Source organism: Brachyhypopomus gauderio, chromosome 1 (genome assembly GCF_052324685.1).
Source record: "Brachyhypopomus gauderio isolate BG-103 chromosome 1, BGAUD_0.2, whole genome shotgun sequence".
NCBI lineage: Eukaryota > Metazoa > Chordata > Actinopteri > Gymnotiformes > Hypopomidae > Brachyhypopomus > Brachyhypopomus gauderio.
Window position 1 is genome coordinate 51759688 of NC_135211.1, and position 21618 is coordinate 51781305.

At 45.8% G+C, this 21618-nt stretch overlaps 1 protein-coding gene across 1 annotated transcript; it reads right to left on the reverse strand.

The window, feature by feature from the left end:
- Positions 1 to 478: 478 nt before the first annotated feature.
- On the reverse strand, positions 479 to 20906 carry ecpas (Ecm29 proteasome adaptor and scaffold). The gene is made up of 49 exons (XM_077018532.1): positions 20769 to 20906; positions 19958 to 20088; positions 19593 to 19709; positions 18848 to 18966; positions 18610 to 18756; positions 18120 to 18306; positions 17865 to 18004; positions 17695 to 17773; positions 17428 to 17547; positions 16805 to 16890; positions 16592 to 16667; positions 16413 to 16462; positions 16191 to 16257; positions 15793 to 15915; positions 15466 to 15569; positions 14844 to 14967; positions 14642 to 14722; positions 14293 to 14515; positions 14097 to 14188; positions 13853 to 13987; positions 13510 to 13675; positions 13234 to 13406; positions 12951 to 13052; positions 12584 to 12707; positions 12271 to 12416; positions 11892 to 11946; positions 11528 to 11642; positions 11220 to 11288; positions 10993 to 11110; positions 10717 to 10884; positions 10517 to 10596; positions 10329 to 10434; positions 10131 to 10178; positions 9806 to 9924; positions 6823 to 6973; positions 5938 to 6003; positions 5552 to 5641; positions 5166 to 5232; positions 4963 to 5054; positions 4789 to 4855; positions 4488 to 4682; positions 4108 to 4319; positions 3829 to 3872; positions 3446 to 3638; positions 3033 to 3177; positions 2788 to 2893; positions 2457 to 2545; positions 2295 to 2366; positions 479 to 797 (listed from the first exon to the last, which is right to left on the reverse strand). Exons 1-49 carry the CDS (start codon positions 20866 to 20868, stop codon positions 658 to 660), a joined length of 5619 nt encoding a protein of 1872 aa, XP_076874647.1. The 5' UTR covers positions 20869 to 20906; the 3' UTR covers positions 479 to 657.
- Between the last annotated feature and the right edge of the window lie 712 nt (positions 20907 to 21618).

Consider the following 21618-nt stretch of genomic DNA (forward strand, 5'->3'; position numbering starts at 1 on the left):
TAAATACACACGTATAGCCTTTAGCCAGATCCTTTTCTAATTTTGTGTTCAGGCGCTTGTTTGGCATCATGTCGCCTCTGAACACGAACAGCAAAAAGGAGAAAGAGGGAAGGAGAGGGAACCAAAATCAGCCACGTAAGTCTTACTCAAAGTCGTCAGGAGATCAGAACCGAGGGGGGAGACATCGTAACACCACTCCCTTGAGTAAGAGGATAGACGAACCGGTTTAAAAGTGGCAGTGGCCGCTTGGTTAAAACTAAACAAAAGCACGTTAACCACAGGCGCACGTGGCTAGGTGAGATGGCTAGACTTCGGTCAGAGCCACACCGCAAGCAGACGAATGTCAACCAGAAGGGGGCGCTCCAGTCGGCACAGATGAGGCGCAAAGAGTGACGTGAGAAAAGCGACAGAACCCGCTCAGGGCGACGCTCAGAAAATGGTCCGCTCAGGAGGCCACTTCCGGCTCAAGCACAGAATCTTTGGAAAAACCAACCAAGTCACCCGGAGGAGCTTTTTTTTTTTTTTAGTTTGTCTTGGCAATAATCACCTTATTGGTTTATTTGAAGCGAGACTGTCCAGGTGTGTTATTTTTTGTGTTTGATAGATGAGATGTGCGTTTGGTGCGGAATGGCTGCAGTGTGGCGTGGGCAGGCCTGCTTAAGGCAAACCCTGTACTTTCCGCCTCAGCGTCTGGGCCTTGGCCTTCAGCTCGGGACGGTTGTCCGTTTCCATGGTAGCGAGAGAACGCTGAAGCTGTTGCCGACACTTCTCGGACAGGGACTCCCACTGGTCACTCTCTGCGTACACACAGAAGAAAATGTTAAACTGATGGTAAACAAACTTTTTAATAATAAATAATAAAGATTTTATTTAAAAGTGCCTTTCAAGCCACCCAAGGTCACTGTACATAAAGCAAGAACACAAAACCATACAAAAAAATTAAATAAACATCAGCAAAAATAAATCATGGTACAGAAGCTCAAGTAGGATATGCTAATTGAAATAAGTGAGTCTTAAGGCCAATTTTGAACATGGACAACGACGCGCAGGCACGGAGCTCAGGTGGAAGGCCATTCCACAGCTTGGGACCAGCAACACTGAAAGCCCCATCCCCAACAGTACGCATCTTAGAAAACGGGAGGAGGTCTTCCGAGGAGCATAGAGTACGAACTGGAGAGTAAGCATGGAGTAAACTACTTAAATAAAGAGGAGCAGTGCCATGTATGGATTTATATACCAGTATCAACAACTTGTACTGTATTCGATACCGCACAGGAAGCCAGTGTAGGTATTTCAATATAGGAGTAATATGAGCCCAAGATTTCAAGTGCGTCAAGACCCTCGCAGCTGAATTTTGCACAGCTTGCAAGCGATTCAGTACTCGAGCTGAGAGACCATACAAAATAGCATTGCAATAATCAATTCTGGATGTTACAAATGAAGTCAAAGTCAAATTTATTTATATAGCGCTTTTCACAACACACGTTGTCACAAAGCAGCTTTACAATCGTATGGGTCCAGATCCCTAATGAGCAAGCCAATGGCGACAGTGGCAAGGAAAAACTCCCTATAGGGTGGGGAGTAAATAACTTTTTCAGCAGCTGTAGTAGAGAGGAAAGGGTGAATCTTCGCAATGCCCCTTAGATGGAAAAAAAGCTGTCTTGCATAGATATTTAATATGAGGTTCAAAAGACATGGCAGAGTCAAAAATAACACCCAAGTTTCTGATCTGACTTGATAACGAGACAGAAAGATTTGGGACAGAGAAGACAGCACCAGCATTTTTTTTTTATAATTGCTTGTGTAGATATTAACATAACCTCTGACTTGCTCATGTTCACGCTAAGGAAATTCTCCTTCATCCATACCTGAACATCAGTCAAGCAGTCACTCAAAATAGATGGTGAGGGACTAAGAGTTGATTTAGTACATAAATAAATCTGAACATCATCAGCATAACAGTGAAATTGCAATCCATGCATCCTAATGATTTCACCAAGGGGAAGTAAATAAAATATAAACAGCAAGGGGCCAAGGGCGGAACCCTGCGGGACACCACTGGTCACGGTACATGGCTAAAGCCTCCCATGGACACAAACTGTTGTCTGTCAGCAAGATAGGACTGAAACCAAGCAAGAGCAGTCCCAGTGATGCCAACCAAATTGCTGAGACAGGACAATAGCCGGCCATGATTGACAATGTCAAACGCAGCCGTTAGATCTAACAGAATAAACATGGTCATCAGCCCTTTTTACCTACGTTTCAATATCCCTTGGCTAACCGTGGTCAATTACCTTCGATCTTTTTCAAGAGGAGTTCCAGGATGGACAAGGCCTCTGTTCTTACAGAGGAATAACTTCTGTTTTCTGCAGATATGCAAGAGAAAAACGGTAAACATTCCCTCTGAATAAAGGACCTTTGGGCTGACCACTACATACACAGATGTCACGCCCCACCTAGTGGTGATGCAAGGCCGGTGCAGGTTTCAGTTAGAAGGTCGGTCAGGATTGCGGCGTTCTGATGGTCCTTCTCCAACAACAACAATCTACACCACAAAACCGAAAAAAAAAAAAAACACCAAAACGTTTTGGCCTTCATACAAGTCTTCATATAGGGAGATGTTTAGTGTTTAAATCAGTACATAGTATATACAATATACTTTTGTAATGAAATCTAGTGTCAAATGTTTACAAATCACAAATTTGATTATAGTCCATATTAAGCATGTTTGGTTTGTAGTCCAGATTGTGTGTGTTGTCTGGTTCTTGTACTGGTTGTGTGTCTCACCGCTGGTAGAATGCCTTCATACACTGGAGAACACACAGCTGAACCCTCCATGTGCTCAGTTTAAGCCTGTCACACATCAGCCCACACACTTCTGCTTGATAACGACCTGCCACACACACACACACACACACACACACACCTCATCCATTAATAACTACATTAATCTACATTGTTGATGGATGTATTTTTACAATGTCTTCAGTGAGTATTTTTGCATTATTTTTGTATGCCTATAGCAGTCGTACTTTGGGTTTGTGGGTTTGACGGCCAGGATTTCCCCAGAGTCTCAAACGCACACAGGAGAGCCTCGGCCCGCAGCTGCCGGTCTTTCGTGTCTTCGTCATCGTCATCATCGTCACGCTTCGGCGAAGCGACACTCGTAGGTTCGTACTGATGCCCCGCCACAAAAATAAAAGTCATGAATGAGATGAATACACTTATATAAACACACAGGCTGCACGACCCAGGATGCGATCGAGGGGAATGCCATCGTCTGCAAAGGCCCCGGAGCAGCTATGGTTTGTGACCCAACTGAATGTATTTAAGCAATAAATCTCGGCCTTGTTGTGCCACGGGTCGCTCCTGCCGGGAACCTGCCGGTGCACCGGGCCCGTGCGGACGAGGTCCGCCTCCCACTGGGCCAGGAGCACTACTGTACCTTTCTGATGAGAGGGAACAGGATGTCTGCCATGTCCTCAAAGCGGTCCTCGTGCGTGGCCTCCAGGATGTCTGCTGCACTTCGCAGGGCGGCCATTTTGTAGACGAGGTTGTCCTTCCTACACTCCTTCAGCACCAGGTCCAACACCTGGGACACGCTGGGCTGGCCTGGAACGGACTTCTTTAGCTCCTCGCTACACACACACACACACACACACACACACACACACACACACACACACACACACACACACAAACACAAACACACACACACAAACACAAACACACACAAACACAAACACAAACACACACACACAGCTTCTCTAGTCTTGTGCAGAATGTACATGAGAAACACCTGGAGAAGAGAATGAAGGTGCATCCAACCTGCATTTTGACACCACAGAACCAACAGCCTTCAAGAGCTCCTCCTGAAAGCAGATGAAGGCACTACAATGAGTGACCACAGAATCCAGGGGGTCACCAAGATGACGGACTATGCCACTTTAATAAATAAAAACAATAATAAATAAATCCCAACGTGTGACGAAATTCCCACAGCCTGCTGATTGGAGATATTCGTGCATGCGTCTTCGTGCGTGCTGATTGGTGCGTGCTGATTTGGTGCGTGCTGATTGGTGCGTGCCTGCGTTGGGGCGTGCTCACCTTCCCAGCCCAGGTGCGTCCTCCGAGTCCCTGCAACAGGGCACTCAGCACCATACCCAGGTGAGGGGCCACCAGGGAGCCTGTCTGCTGCTTAGCGATGGTCGCCATGGCGGCCCCGCCCTGCGCCTTCATCTTCCATGACTGAGACTGCAAAGCCCTCTGGGTAATAGCTATGAGCTCGGTCATGTACAGCCTGATCCCGCCAAAACTGCCTGAAGACCCAAGTAAAAGGGACATGCAGAGAATGATCAGAAATCTTTGGCTTTTTTCCATTTTAATAAAACGATTTCTTTGGACGATTTTCAGTTGCTTAAATCCAAGCTGTACACCGTTTAACGGCGTCTGCTCCGGGGTGGAGATGAAGGCGGCGTGCATCGTACCAGGAACGTGCTCCTGCCACACCTCGGCCCACAGGTTGGCGTCGGCCGCGTCTCCGTGCTCCTGCCCCTCGGGCTGCTGGTGCATGCCCAGGAAGGCCAGCGGAAGCGCGGAGCTGGCGTGGGCCTTCAGCACGTCCGGGCTGTAGTGGCTGATGGCGTGCACGGTGAGGCAGCACGACGACTTGTACACCGCCTCTGTGCAGGGGGAGAAGGCGGAGGACATGGGAAAAGAGAAGGATCGTTACGATTGGGGCGGGCGACAAAGAGCAAAAACCACTACAGCATCCCCTTTGCGTCTTGCCTTCTTTCTCCAGGTACCAGGAGCTGAGTTTCTGCAGAAGCTTCTCCACGCTGCTGTCCTTGGCTGTCTGCAGGGTAAAGGAGCAGCACGGTTTAAGTCACGGCTCTAATCACATGGCCCGGGGTTCGGGCGCCCCGTTGATTGGTATGGTCCAGGGACGTGGTGTGCGCTCACCCTGACCAGGTGACCCATGGCGAAGGCGAAAGACTTCTGGACCACAACGCTGCGGTCGTGTATCCCGCTGAGGAGGGCGCTCATGAGTCTACCTGTGGACGGAGGCGGAGCATACAGGCACGAGTGGGCCAGTGAAGGGGCTGCTTGCATACTGTGGGTGTGTCCGTGTTAATATGCAGATGGGGGTGGGGGAGGGGCAATACCTGAGTAAGGTGTGAGGTCTTGAGGACAATGCACTGTGAGGGAGACGATCACACTGGCACAGCCTCCCTGGAAACCATATAGCAGTTACCCGTGTGTGTGTGTGTGTGTGTGTGTGTGTGTGTGTGTGTGCACGGTGCTGTTTTAGCTAATTGCAGAAACCAAATAATCATAGGAGATGGAAAGATTACAAAATAGACCTACTCAGGACATTTTGCTGGAGAAAATGCCTCTTTTGAAGCTTCTGGTTGAAAAACGTTTTTCAACCAAACACAAAGTTTTGATTACTTAGCTGAAGCTTATAGTAATGTTCAAAAGTAAACCATAACATACTGAGCTACAGTAATACATGTCACAGGAACAGAAGAACATGCATCTAGATGTTTACCTTGGTTCCAAGACCCACTCCACTTTTCAGCAGATCACAGAGTTTGGGCACCAGTTCTCCCAACACAGACCCGTCCAAATGCTGAAGACACTACACACACACACACACACACACACACACACAATCATGACCCTAACATTTCCTGTAGGAAAGGAAGCTGTGGAAGCTCAATAAAAACACTCATCTAAGAAAAGGCGACAGTATATTCAAATCTCAGTACAGATATGAAAGGGAACGCCAGGACCTTTTTGCAGCTGCTCTTACATTAGTGATGCATAAAATTTATTCGTTTATAAAATGTGGACGGTAAAAGACGGAGGAGCTGGTGTCACTGAGCAGCACCGAGCCGTGTGCGGTGTTTCCAGGACGCAGGTGAGGACTCCTACCATGTTGATGGTCTCCATCATGGGTGAGGACTTGACCATGCTCAGTCTGGCACTGTCCAAAGCACTCTGGGAACAGACGGGGGAGGAAGGAGCGTTCTTACTGGTCCTCGTTTACACACAGCAGTGATGCATTTCAGATTTCACCCCTTCTCGCCTTATTTGTCAAAAACATCTGTTGAGCTGTTGCTCTAATCAAATCTGGGATACCATTACACTACAGCACGCTACAACAGTAACCATGATCTAGAAATACTAGCTTTTAAGTAAAGGCATGCCGTGTAGGAAGGTTATGTATACTGCTTAACAAGAGCACTGGTTTGATTTAATTTTATTTTAATATAATTTAGATCAGGGGTCGGCAACCTTTGAGACACGGAGTGCCAACTTTAACATGTCTAGTCAATGAGTGTGCCGAGTAGCGAACGTAAGTTGTTGAGCAGGGGGGGGGGGGGGGATGTAAGCGGGGGTGTAAATGAACACAATTATATTATATTATATAGCGATCGATCGCCAAGTATAAACGCTTCCACTGAGCAGAACGTTGCGAAGCGATTTCGATTGGAGGATCGTGCTCTCTGTCTGAGATTTTTTATTATTATTATTTTTTGCTGATGCTGGTCCAGCGTGCTGCATGCCAGTGATTATGCCTCGGCGTGCCAACAGTGGCACGCGTGCCATAGGTTGCCGACCCCTGATTTAGATGTTTTCTAACCCATTACATGTCTGCTTAGCTTAACTCTTTGCTACCTTAAGTTAGGACCATGTTGGTTCTCTTTAACATACTGCTCTCCATAAACAAGATAACACACAAGTAAAAAAATCCGTGTTCTCTGTGTATGACGCATGGGTCAGGCAAGACTAGCCGATAGCAGAGCCGCCACTCACCTTCTCCTGCTCCGTGGCTCTCAGGCTGAGGTAGTTGCGCACGGGCGGTTCGAGCATGCTCAGTGCCTCCAGCAGTGCGGGAATGAGGCGAGGGGCGTGGCTCTTCAGACGGCTGCCTGCTGCCTTGCTGATCTTCACCAGTGTCTCGATGCTGCTCCCGCCCAGGATACACAACCACACCAATCAATATCCTTATTACACAACCACACCAATCAATACCCTTATTATACAACCACACCGATCAATACCCTTATTACACACCCACACCGATCAATACCCTTATTACACAACCACACGATTAATATCCTTATTACACAACCACACGATCAATACCCTTATTACACAACCACACGATCAATACCCTTATTATACAACCACACCGATCAATACCCTTATTATACAACCACACCGATAAACACCCTTATTATACAACCACACCGATCAATACCCTTATTATACAACCACACCGATCAATACCCTTATTATACAACCACACCGATCAATAACTTTATTATACAACCACACCGATAAACACCCTTATTATACAACCACACCGATCAATACCCTTATTATACAACCACGCGATCAATACCCTATTACACAACCACAACGATCAATACCCTTATTATACAACCACACGATCAATACCCTTATTATACAACCACACGATCAATACCCTATTACACAACCACACCGATCAACACCCTTATTATACAACCACACCGATCAACACCCTTATTATACAACCACAACGATCAATACCCTTTTTATACAACCACACCAATCAATACCCTTATTATACAACCACACCAATCAATACCCTTATTACACAACCACACCAATCAACACCCTTATTACACAACCACACCGATCAATACCCTTATTACACAACCACACCGATCAATACCCTTATTACACAACCACACCGATCAATACCCTTATTACACAACCACACCGATCAATACCCTTATTACACAACCACACCGATCAATACCCTTATTACACAACCACACCGATCAATACCCTATTACACAACCACACCGATCAATACCCTTATTATACAACCACACCAATCAATACCCTTATTATACAACCACACCGATAAACACCCTTATTATACAACCACACGATCAATACCCTATTACACAACCACAACGATCAATACCCTTATTATACAACCACATCAATACCCTTATTATACAACCACATCAACACCCTTATTATACAACCACATCAACACCCTTATTATACAACCACATCAACACCCTTATTATACAACCACACCGATAAACACCCTTATTATACAACCACGCGATCAATACCCTATTACATAACCACAACGATCAATACCCTTATTATACAACCACATCAACACCCTTATTATACAACCACATCAACACCCTTATTATACAACCACACCGATAAACACCCTTATTATACAACCACAACGATCAATACCCTTATTATACAACCACACGATCAATACCCTTATTATACAACCACACGATCAATACCCTATTACACAACCACAACGATCAACACCCTTATTATACAACCACACTGATCAACACCCTTATTATACAACCACACCGATCAACACCCTTTTTATACAACCACACCGATCAATACCCTTTTTATACAACCACACCAATCAATACCCTTTTTATACAACCACACCAATCAATACCCTTTTTATACAACCACACCAATCAATACCCTTTTTATACAACCACACCAATCAATACCCTTTTTATACAACCACACCAATCAACACCCTTATTATACAACCACACCAATCCACACCCTTATTACACAACCACACCAATCCACACCCTTATTACACAACCACACCGATCAATACCCTTATTACACAACCACACCGATCAATACCCTTATTACACAACCACACCGATCAATACCCTATTACACAACAACACCGATCAATACCCTTATTACACAACCACACCGATCAATACCCTTATTACACAACCACACCGATCAATACCCTTATTACACAACCACAACGATCAATACCCTTTTTATACAACCACACCAATTAATACCCTTATTATACAACCACACCAATCCACACCCTTATTATTAGGGATGCACCGAAATGAAAATTCTTAGCCGAAACCAAAAACCGAAAATGAGGAAACCAAGGTCGAAAGCCGAAAACCGAAACACCGAAATAGCCTACATTATGCCAATTATTAGTAACATTGGATTTATGGCTAACCTCACTAAAATCAAGGCATTGCAAAGGCACTACAAAATTTGATTTGAAAATATTTATTTAGCAATGACATTACAGTAATGCATATTATAAAATAAAATTAGTGGTGGGCCGTTAACGGTGATAACGCTGACAATGGTCGACCACTAATTAAATTTAACTCGCTTGCAGACCGTTTTTATCTGAGAGGATAAATATATAATTATAACTGACTGGCCTAAAAGATAAATATAAATTCTCTCATAAAAACGTGACGTGAGTTGCAACAACATTAAACAGCTCAGGTAAACACACTTCTGAGAAATGTCGTCTGCTTGGCAAAACATAACGGGGCTCAATGTGCTCCATTAGCCTACGAAATCCCACATCCTCTACGACAGAGAACGGCTGATCGTCTAAGGCAACGAGTTCCATAATTTTTGGTGTCATGTCCTTTGCCTTGGCGCCATCACTGGAAAACTTTTTTGCTAGCTTTATCCAAATAAGCGCGTGCAGGTGGCAATTTCTGCTTGCGTCATCACAACACATTGTTTCGGCCGTGTTGTTTCGGTGATGAAAGTATTTTGGTGGCCGAATTTTCGGTGCATCCCTGCTTATTATACAACCACACCAATCAACACCCTTATTATACAACCACACCGATCAACACCCTTATTATACCACATGATCATTACCCTTATTATATAACCACACACTCAATATCCTTGAGTCACACCACACACTCAATATCCTTGATCCTCAACATACCTGAGAGAGCGCACCTCTGCCACATTACTGACGATGCCTTTGTCCAGCAGGATGGGCAGAAGCACCCCGACAGTCTTCTGAGCAGACGCACCCGTCGACTCGCACATCCGCACGCAGACCTGCGGGACAAGCCAGCAGGCGCACACACACACACACACACACACACACCTGAAGGCTCCACTGAACCCCGGAGAAAGGGGAGCAGCACTACTACACACCGCTAGAAGGTCGCACAGACCATGACTCGTATACAGCAGCTTTGTCATTCACCAGTAGCTCCAGCAGTATTTACTGGTAAAACTGAAATACCAGTAAGGGCTTTTACCTTGCTGAGGGTCTTCAGCGTTAAATCTGCTGCCTTCCGAACAGATTCCTGAAGCACAAAAGTCCCACAGACCAACAAAAGTGCTTAATTATCACAGCTGAATGTTACACGGATACAAAGAGACAGCCAGACACGGGCTAATTATGGGCCCGTCACAGGACCGTTGCAATCCGTTTTAATAAATGCCAAGCGACTCACCTTGATGTCGTCTAGAACTCGGAACAGCGTCTCCCACATTTCCGTTAGATGGTCAATGATATCATCAGCCTGTTTTCCACGAATCAGGTCGTTCAACGCCAAACAGCTACAGAGAATAAATAAAAGTACCTGATATCGGCTGAAGTAGCTAAAACACCATCAGTTAACTAATCCTCCGAATCGCTTACCTGGACTCTCGTACCCGCCACATGTTACTGGTCAGGTTGGATATGACATCCTGAAGAATCTCTTTCAAGTATTTATCAACCTAGATAAAGGCACAAAATGAAGTTCTGTGATCGTCATAGCAGCAAAGCAGTCGAAAGAAAAACGCTCTACGAGCTAAGCCACTGTGTAGGGCTATCGGCAGGATCTAGTGACATCTCACAATGGTTTTGTCAGTGACGAGGGCGTCCCAGATGCTGGTCATGGCCTGTCGGATGGCCAGGTTTGGGTCGAACTGGTACCGGTACAGGCGAGGCACCAGCTGGGGCAGAAATGGAGCCAGTTGCTCTCCTGCCTTGGCTGCAATGATGTTAAAGCCAAACGCTGCCCCCTACAGCACAGGAGATGTTTCAATATACCGCATCACACATCTATGAAGTAAAATATATGAAATCGCTATTCACTTATATCGATCAAGGATCTGATTGGTGGATCTTACCTTCCTGGAGTTCCACATGGCATGGTGGTTGGCCAAGTTCATAAATTTATAAACAAGATCTGGTTGGTTCAGATCACTAGCCAATGAGCACAGCTCTTTGTATGTAGAAAGGCCCTGTCTGTAAAATCAGACAAATGTGAATCTTAGCAAGCGATAAGGTATGAATTCCACATTAAAAACTCAAAAAACTGAAGCCATATTAGGGGCTAAACTTGGTGAAGACTTACCCATCAGGTGCTTTACCAAGAGTTTCACCCTGAAAGACCTCAGTGTCTTCTGATACAGTGTGTTTGATTCTACAATCAAATCACACACACACGCAACATTTAAAAGCCATCCTTTTAAATATTTAATCCTGTTTCATATTGCCCATTACCAAATGGCAATGCAGAGCGGTATTAATGGAATTATCAATAAATCATGCATACATTTAACCTGATGGACATGCTCATTCACCATACTAGATCTATAATCCTGAATATGTAATGACCACGCATGAATAATTCATGAAGGAACACATGCGCTTATTAAATACCTTTTCCCAGTCATAAGAGTCTCCACTAAAGTTGACACCAGTTCCTGCTGATCCTGCTCTCCTCCCAGTTCATACACCAAACCCAGGCCTTTAGACGCCACGTCCTGACTCAGCTCTACACACACACACACACACACACACACACACACACACACACACACACACACACACACAATAACTAATATGATCATTCCAGTTTTTGGTTACAAGTCATACAGCAACACTATCATAACAAAAAGAAGCAAGCCCACATCTCCAAAGGTGTTCGGTGAATCGCTTCAATTGAACGTCAGGTCTTATCTCCAGCGGGCCAGACGGAGGTTACCACAAGAGGAACGGCAGCACTGATGAATTAGTGACTCACCATCTGGGTCAGACAGGATGGAAATGAAAGCTGTCTGGATCTCCTTCAGATGGGACTGCAGCAAAGACAGACAAAGGGACACACAAGGACATGTCTGTGTCACATGTGCTACACGCCAAGGGTCAATGTGTGTATCTGAGATGGACCCAATACTGTCAGACATCACGTAAGGACAGTTAGTCTCACAATTACATTGCACAGACAAATGTGGATATGATCATTTACCATTTTTGTCTTTAATAACATCAAAGTTCATTTGTAATTGGAAGTCTAGTACGCAGATCGTGGTGCGGTGGGCGTGTGTGTGTATGGGTGTGTCATGAGTGTCAGTGTATAGGGGTGCGTGCATGTGTAAGCGTGTGTGTGCATGGCCGTTTACCCGAATCTCTTTGTGATGGCTCAGTTTCTTCACCAGCGACAGCAGCCAAATACAAGCAGCCTGACGCACATGAGGATTGGGACTGCAGATGTACTTTGCCAAGATGGAGTTCAGAGTCCAGGGCACTGCGTCATTATTCTTCACATCTAAGAGAGGAAGAGAGAGAGGGGGGAAGGGGGGGGGGGGGGGCATAGTGATTACATCATGCATTAAAGAAACTGCAAAACATCTCCATTTAGAAAGTGTGCACTTATGTTACACACTCACACTCTCTCACACACACTGTCTCTCACACTCTCACACACACACTCACTCTCGGGAGGGCAGTATTGGTCTTCAGTGCAGGTCCAGGCATCTCTGGCTGCTCCAGAGCAGGTTCCCACAGAGGCGCTAGTTATGGCCTCTCCTACTGTAAACTGCAACTCCACCTGCCTAGCCTGGGGGGGGAGAGAGAGAGAGAGAGAGAGAGAGAGAGAGAGAGAGAGAGAGAGAGAGAGAGAGAGAGAGAGAGAGAGAGAGAGAGAGACGGAGGGATGAGGAAAAGCATATTACATAATACTGAATTACATAAAACAAAGGACACTATAATTCATGTACATATGATCTAATCGTGTTATACTATGTGTGTAATGGTGTTATTACTCGTGTAATCTAAGAGTAATAAGAAGTTGGAACTCTACCTCTACTGAATCCATGAGACCTTGCAGGAGTTTCTTCTGGTGTGGGAACTCCTCGTCTCCCACGGGGAGGAATCCCAGTGTCTGAATGGCATGTTCCTTCATCTGAGCAGGGAGAAATCAGAGCCTGGTGAGCTCCTCAAGAACTTCTACCAGCAAAGCCACAGGAAGACACTTTATTTACACACGGCACAATGGGGCTCTGCTGCTTAATGGACACTATTCACCACACTGCATGTGTACCAGGATACAATATTTGCATTGGTGATGATGGTGCGTGTGTTACCTTGCTGGTCTCTTTTCCTGACGGTATCCTGGCGAGCAGGTTGTCCACCAGGCTGAGTTTGGTCAGGCCGTCCCCCTCGTCCTCCATCAGCAGCTTACCGTTGCGGCCGATCTCGCCCAGGGCGGTCACCGCGGCGACCGACAGCATCGGAGTCCCGCTTTCCAAAAACGACCCTGCGGAGAGACGGGGTGACTCTCAGTGACCTTGGTAAACTTGATGGCCAATGAGAGGACGAATGTCATATTTACCACGCCTAGAAAGCATCGGTGGCCTTACCGATCGTTTTAGTTGCCACGGTGATCAGCTCTTCCTCATCCTTGGGAATGGAACTCATTGGCTGGAGGGTGGGGGTGTGGCTAGAGCTCGAGCACCGCCTCTGACTCATGTACCTGCCCACCATGTAGCCTAGAGCCAAAATGGCGCCATGCTGGGTCTCAGGACTCTGTGTGTCAGAGAGAACAGCTGTTTTCACATTCTTCATTCTTCCGTAGAAGCACTACACTTAATACCACGTCTTCCCGACATGTCAAATGAGCAAACATATGAGGCTAAAAAAGCATCTCGCAACAGTACTTGGGTAAAAGGCTCATGAAGACAGACTGCCGACTCTGACACATACATGATTGTCTTTGGTAATCTTGATCAGGTTTTGTACGGCAGTCCTCAGTTCATTGCCAGACATGGTGGAGACCACCACAGCGTAGAGCTGAGCTGCTAGTTCTCGCATGTCTTCTTTACTGGTGTTCATAAGACCCTGACACACACACACACACACACACACACACACACACGAAAACATTCTCAATATTATCAACTACTCAGTCGTCAGAGGAAATAGTGAATCGTAATACAGGACTACTTACTTTTATCCAGTCGATTTTGGTGGCAAATCTGGGAGCCAGTTTGTGAGGGGAAACAGACACCACCTCCAGCAGGCAGTACATCACAGGAACCGCTGCAGCCAAAGCATTCCCAGAATAACATTTAAAATTAATTAAGATTAATTAAGATTAATTAACACAGATTAATCCCCGCGGCGATTCCTAGTGTTTGACTGACCTCCCACAGCCGACAGAGGTTGCTGGAGCAGATCGATGTAGGCCTGCACTGGACTGACGTCTCCCCCTTTGGTGGTGAAGGAAGGCGGGGGGATCTCGTTTTCCAACAAAGACCGAATGTAGTGGCCGATTAGAGGGGCGTCGTCCTGCATATCAATGAACCTTTGGGACGTGGGCGTGGCTCCAGCGCTGTGAGCCAGACACATCCTGAGGTACAGAACAATCTAGAAGGAAAAGTTCACCAGTTTATTAATTCACAACCAAACCACACTTGGTAGATCTGGGCACATGCCTGAATAATTGGAAGAAAAAACTCTCTCACACCGACAGTCAAATACACGGAGTCTCACCTCCTCGAAGGTGGCAGGGTTAAAAGGAAGAGTTGAGGTTCCCACAATGTACTTGGCAGGTGTCTTCATTCTCTCAGCTGCCTGATTCATACGAAGACCACAAGGCCGCTCATGAAAACCGCCCCGAGATTCAGACCATCACACCATCCCAACATAACGGAATAGAGGCGAGGAACGGTGGTTTTGTGTCTGAGGGCTTTACCTTCTCTTGGATGTAGCTCACCATCTCAGGAAAGGACGGCATGGGCCTGGAGACCTCCTTCTCCGTCTTCTTGGTAGGGAGAGATCTCAGAGTGCGGCGGGCCTCTCCGCACACCTCTTCTCGGCTGCGCACACACACACACACACACACACACACACACACACACACACTTCTTTTTCCCTTTTTCTCAAAAGTCAAAACTGCAGAATTTATATGAACCAGAAAGCTTACAAGCTAATGTATTATCAAAATCTTACAAACACACACACACACTCATTCTCTGTTGAACAGCTGCACCTTTACTTCTCTGTTCATCCCTCATTCTTTTTGTTTGGATTCCTGAATTCTTCTCTTTCCTCCTCTCTCTCTGTGTGTCTCTCTAGATCTCTCTCTCTCTCTCTCTCTGTGTATCTCCCCCTCCCTCCCTCTCTCTCTCTCTCTCTGTCTCTCTCTCTCTCTCTCTCTCTCTGTATCTCTCTCTCTCTCTGTCTGTCTCTCTCCTCCTCTCTCTGTATCTCTCTCACACACACACAATCAGTATTTATTTATTTTTACTGCAAACCACTATATACTTTTTACATATAGCGACATGCTTTGTGGATGTGTATGCGTGTGAACCTACGGGTCTCCGGCTGCTAGCAGCAGCAGGTATCTGGAGGGCACGTGGTCCGGAGCAAACACGGTGCTGGCGAACTTCATCGCCACCTGACGCACTTGGACCTCCGGCTGTGGTGACGCATCATGGGACAGAAAAATCTAAATATCACAGACTTAACCAAAACAAAATCAGATTCTACAGATTCAACTCATCCATGCATGCCACATCCATACCAAATAAATGACACCCTATGTAATACAGTCATAGTTTACTGTTATATATAAATATGTAGATGAATCCAAAACTAAATCATGAATTGTCACCAATAGGCCAGAGAGTTATCTGACAAACCTTTCCAATGTAAGCAGCCACCAGGGCCTCCATAAGATTGAGAAGCGCCCCCTGCAGGTTGACATATGCACCCACCATCATAGACAGGGCCTCTTGAATGGCTAATCGCACATCAGCTTCCTCCTGTTAATATGATTTACATGTAAACAAATTAATTGAACTGATAAACAAAGTAATTTGCAGAGGGTTTATTGTTCACAACCTCATCACGATCGAAGGCTTGGAGGTGTGAACACATAGTTCTGGATTACAGAGTTCAATTAAATAAATTCATAAATGTAGATAACTGTAACTTCAGTTTGATGTGGATTTCACAGACAATGGCTGATCAACCAATCAACATTAAAGGGAAGTGGGGGTGGATTAACTGAACGAGTTAATCGTGTGTCGCGGTTCACCTTGCACATGGACTCAAAGAACTGCTGCACCAGGGCGATGTCTTTGGTGAAGAGCTGCGGCATCCGGCTGCTCACAACACACACACACACACACACACACACAGTCAGCACACACCTGTTGTGCAGGACTGCGAGAGGCGGGGACAACTAAAGCCACGCCCAATTACAACTCAATCTTTCGTAAAAGCAAAAATAAAGAAAGGAAAATGTCAAGGCAATGACCTTGAAAGCTTTCCAACGGCGGAGTAAGCCACGCACAGCAGTTTAGGGTCCTGATAAGGGGAAACGATCAATTTAAAAATCTACTTTAATATACGTCATCGCCATATACATCACCACTCATGACCATTTGATCGGCTTTTCTCCCAGAATGGAGCACTGGCGCGGTGACCATGCTGTACCTCTTTGTACTCGTTGATGAGTTTGGTGAGACCGTTGAGGAGCATCAGACCCAGCGGCTTGTTGGTGTCGGGGCACCTGCAGGACAGAAACACGTGGTTCAAGACGACGGGATGGCGGGGGGGTTGGCTGCTGCTCTTTTTTTGAGTTTTCCGCAAGCCGACGGAATCCTTTCGTATCGTTGTAGACGTGGTAGGAACGGCGGGAGCACTTACACCATGCAGATGTGGTGCACAAAGTGCAGCGTGAGCGAGAGCAGCTTGTTGTTAGTGTTGGCTCCAAACAGCCCGTCGTACACGACCTGAAACACAAACGACTGTTTTTGAGATTTCTTGTGCTGCACATGTACGCTTGTACATTCACTACGACCGAACCGATCATATCTCCATTTGCTCCGTTTTCTCAATGCATCACGTCCGTTCTAAAGCTCCTTTAGTTCCTTTAGAGGGTTTCTGTCGCCATGCGGGTTAATTGAAAATTACAGAACTGACTGATAAATCTCTTTACCAGAGCTTTACAGGAGTGTTTTGCTCTGTCTCCTTGGAGCTTATCCCTATGGTATTACAACTACTCCAGCGTCTAAGTGCCCCTGGTGGCCCGACATTCCAAAGTCACCCCAGTGCGACTGTCCTCCACAAAGAGTTAAAACCCAGTCTGGGCCATCTCCAGGGGTTTATCCCCCAGAGTCACTACAGTCTATCTCCTCCTTGCCGTTTACGAAGTGTACCGGCAACCAGATGCAACACCTGCCCTCTTTCAGGATTTCAGGATCTCTAGGTTGAGATTTAACGGCCACAGTACAAGCTCAACATCTCCCGTTGGTCTGGCTGCGTCTCACCTGGATGTTGGCGGGGAAGCACTCGGCGGCTAGTCGCGAGCGGAGCAGGTGAGGGAGGATCTTCATCTTCACCCTGGTGCTGACCGGCTCGTGCTTCAGCTCCCGCTTCACCGTGGCGACCTGGGTGAACAAACAAAACCGCCGATGTTACGGCAGCGTGAAACCAGCACAGACGCCTTGAAACCTTCCCCGCACGGTGAAACGTGACATCAGTCACAAGGGGTCCCCTTACGCGTAGTCACGACCTCGCCAAGCTGAGAAACGTACCTTGGATTTCAGCGGAATATCGCCCAAGTAGACTTTAAACATCTTGTTGATGATAAGCGGATTGTTCCAGTCGATGATGCTGGAACACAAAACAGTACACGGCCGACGCATTTATTCTCAGAGGTTCGTTCTCAGTCACGTGCTTGCCATCCCATAATAACGTATCGCACCTCTGCTTGCTCTTCAGCTCCAGGTCGGCGGCTGTGGCGACGCTGTGGCGGGTGTCGCTGGAGGCAACGACCAGGTGGACGACCGTTTCCACTTCTGGAACCTGTTGTGCTTCGATGAACTTCACAATCCCGAGTTTGCACTGCACACACATTACACTGAGCATCACGGTATAACTAAACACCGCCTAACTAAACCCAACCTAATCAAAGCATGAGCTGAAATGACGATGATGCCTTTAAGGTCAGAGCCTTCACCTGCTCCAGCTGCTCTGGGCTCCACTGCGACTCCCCGATGATCCTTTTAACTGCATACAGGCTCATTCCTGGAGGAGGCTGAGGCAGGCCCGGCCCTGCTGCTGCTGCTGCTGATGATCCTGCTGCAACAGTGCCCCCTTGTGGCGAGGAAGGGGCTGGGCGACTGGGTGGCTCATTCAGCACAAATCTGTTGAGAGAGCTCGAGGTTAAAAATACAGAAACCCAGCGCAGGGGTTGCTACAGGCTGCTGTGCGGGGATTTATTCAACGCACATTTGCAGAGCAGTTGTTGCAGTGTTTTGCTATGCGGTTCAATGAGCCCTTTAAACTGGACTCCAATCTTTTTATTTTTACTACTAGAGATGTCCTCAAAATGACTATCCCAAGGGAGCACTGTGGAAGGGCGGGAGTTACGTCTACCTGAAACAATAAGCCTCCACAGTCTAAGTGCTTCATCAGGAAGGCAGAACTTTCCCCAAGGGCCGACATACCCGTAAGGCATCAGTAGAACATCCAGCATGAACTCCAGGAGCTGGTGAACCGTCTTGGGCTTCTCAGTTAGAACAAAGGGCGACGCCTTGGAGGGCTCCGTGGGATACTTCATGTGGTACAGCGTTGGAATCAACAGATGCATCAGACTGGAAAGACACGCGCACACACATCAGTGACATTGGCAAAATAGTGCTAGATGAACCCGTCGGTGTGCGCGTGCGGTGGCCTGAGGCTGACCTGTCCTGCTGAGGTTCGGGTTTGCCCTCCATGGCGGTCAGCAGAGTCGGAGCCAGCTCACACTGCTTGGCCACGTCCAGCCTGGGGTATCCCATCTTTATGTAGATTATAGTGAAGTTCTGCAGAAACATTTACCCATTAACAATCACCAGTTAAGACAGGCAAGGCAGGATTACACGTACAGCACTTTTTTCATATAAAGGAGCAATTAAAAGAGATTTACACACACTTAAAAACTGAAATAATTAAGATGATTGGTTTTGACAAAAAAAAATTACATTTAAATTTAACTAATTAGGTAACAAAATAGATGAAAAACATATTAGCAATGATTTTTGTTTAAACCAGAAATAAAGAAATTGAATGAAACAGTAATTAAACACATTTTATAAAACATGAATTTACGTTAGCACCACGGACCAGTACGTTAGCACCACGGACCAGTACGTTAGCACCACACAGTGCTGTTGGAACTGGTACAGTGATCCTTCAGTCCAGGAAAATGGCTAACAAACTTGAATTCTGAGTATCATTTTCTAATAAATATATTGTTTAAATAAAGTGTGTGGAGGATGTACAACTAATGTTTATTGTAATACATACTTATACAGGAAATATGATCGCAACTGGCATGCCCACCGTGTTTAAAGTGACGATAAGGACCGTGTTACTAATCAAAACACAAGATCCAATGCCAGAGAGCCCTTAGGAAGGTGGCCACCTGCACATTCGAGTTCATACATACGGTAACAAATGACGTAGCTGCCGGGTCTTGGTACTGCACTAATAGTGTCTCCACGGGCAACTGGATCTTGGGTCGACTCTTGATCCGCTTATTCAAGTGAACCAGAAGCTCCATAACCTGTGCAGAGAAGGACCACAATAGCAATGACTCCACAAGACCTAACGCGATCCACTTCAGTGGAATTCATTATACTTTCGATAGCTTAATAAAGCACAACAAGGTTTTACCATTGCAAGTATACGCAGGAGAGAGAAAGAGAAAGTGATATATATCTGCCTCTCTCATACTCAAACAAGTCTATCTGGGGGGAAAAGGCCACCACTGAGTAGTATCACACAGACAAACTGAAGGCAAAGGACACTGACTTTTTTGCGAACGCCCTCCTGAGCGCTGGACAGTTTGAGGAGAACAGGTGGCAGGAACTTGGATATGATGTCCTGCAACTGCTCGTCTGTCTCCGCATGGCCCAAACGCAGGAACACTCGTTCCAGCTGATCTGAAGAAGGGAGGGAGGAAGGGAGAAGTGGTTAGGAGAGAAACAAAACGTTTTGCCTTTTTCTGCCCCTGCCTACTACAGCCACGTATCTGAACCTGCAGTCTTCTCAACACACATTTGGACGCGCAGTAACCCATGTTAAACGCCTTTGGCGCTGGTTTGGGCCAGCTATATGTCATTTCCCTGGCCTGTAAATATAGTCCAGTAACTAAATAAACAGGTCAACAATGACAAAACTACACGACCCTAAACATGAAATGACAACACCGCAGCTTTAACGTTAGCCGGGCAGCTAACGTTAACTCAACCTACGTTAAGGGGACCAGGGTCCGTCCAGGACATAATAACTCGTTTCATGTATTAACTGCAAGTGACACTAGACGACGAACGAGTGAAAACCACGAAACATAAATTAAGAAACATGACATATAGTATCAGTTAGCTCGCTGGCTAACTTAGTTTCATTTTGGGGACCATGACTGTGCACTGGGCCTGTGTGTGCACTGGACAGCCGGCTAGCCCCCTGATAGCTACACTTAACACAGTTAAGCCATAAAAATAAATAAATTATCCTTCATTTTAGGACGTGACCGGCAATAATATAAGACCTGTGGAAACGTAAGCGGGTTTAAGGACAAGAACACGCAGATATACGTAGGTAGATATGCAGCCAAACTTACTTAGCTCGTCCTGCGCAGCCATGTTGAAGTCAGTGGCGCTACTGCTGGTAGTGCCACTCCTGTCCTGTGTGTGTGTGTGTGTGTGTGTGTGTGTGCCCATGCAGCAAGCATCGCAAGCATCATCATCATCATCATCATCATCATCTCTCACAGACACACACATGTGATTTTTGTATCGGTTCTCATATTCATAACTGCTGTACGTTTTAGGTTTGCAATTTACATTTACATTTAGCAGACGCTCTTATCCAGAGCGACTTTCAAAGTGCTTTGCATCTGATCACAGAATTCATGATCCTAGGTAATAGTACGGATAGGCCAGAATTCAAGATACCATTGAGTCAGACTACTGCTAAACTACAGGAGTCAATGTCATTACCTAGTGTTTTGGAAGTTAGACGTTTACCAAGAAGCACAAATAACCATAGACAGAAATACAATTTAAGAACAACGGCAAGTGGTATCAGCTGAGTTAGTGCTCTGGTAAGAACTCAACAAACAGGTGGGTATATATATATATATATATATATATATATATATATATATATATATATATATATATATATATATATATATATAGACACTCACATCTGTCTTATCTCTTTTTCTCATATACAGAAAGAAAAATCTCAGAAATTTCTCAGATACTTGGCAATGTGAATGAAATAATAATTGTTGTTATTATATAAATGAAAACATACCAGTAAGAATATTTTACACATACTTTGTCAGAAATTCACAATAATAATAATGATAATGCAGAGAACTTTTATTTTGTAAAATAAATGCTACAGAGTATCTTTTTCCGGCTTTAACTGCAGGTGGTGTCTTTTTTCACAACCCTTGGCGT

Coding starts and splice junctions, on each gene's coding strand:
- ecpas (XM_077018532.1), bottom strand. CDS start 20,868: ATGGGCACACACACACACACACACACACACACACAGGACAGGAGTGGC. Junction 5,642..5,937: donor TGATGGAGACCATCAACATG/GTAGGAGTCCTC, acceptor GTGTGTGTGTAG/TGTCTTCAGCATTTGGACGG. Junction 5,233..5,551: donor GAGTGGGTCTTGGAACCAAG/GTAAACATCTAG, acceptor TATGGTTTCCAG/GGAGGCTGTGCCAGTGTGAT.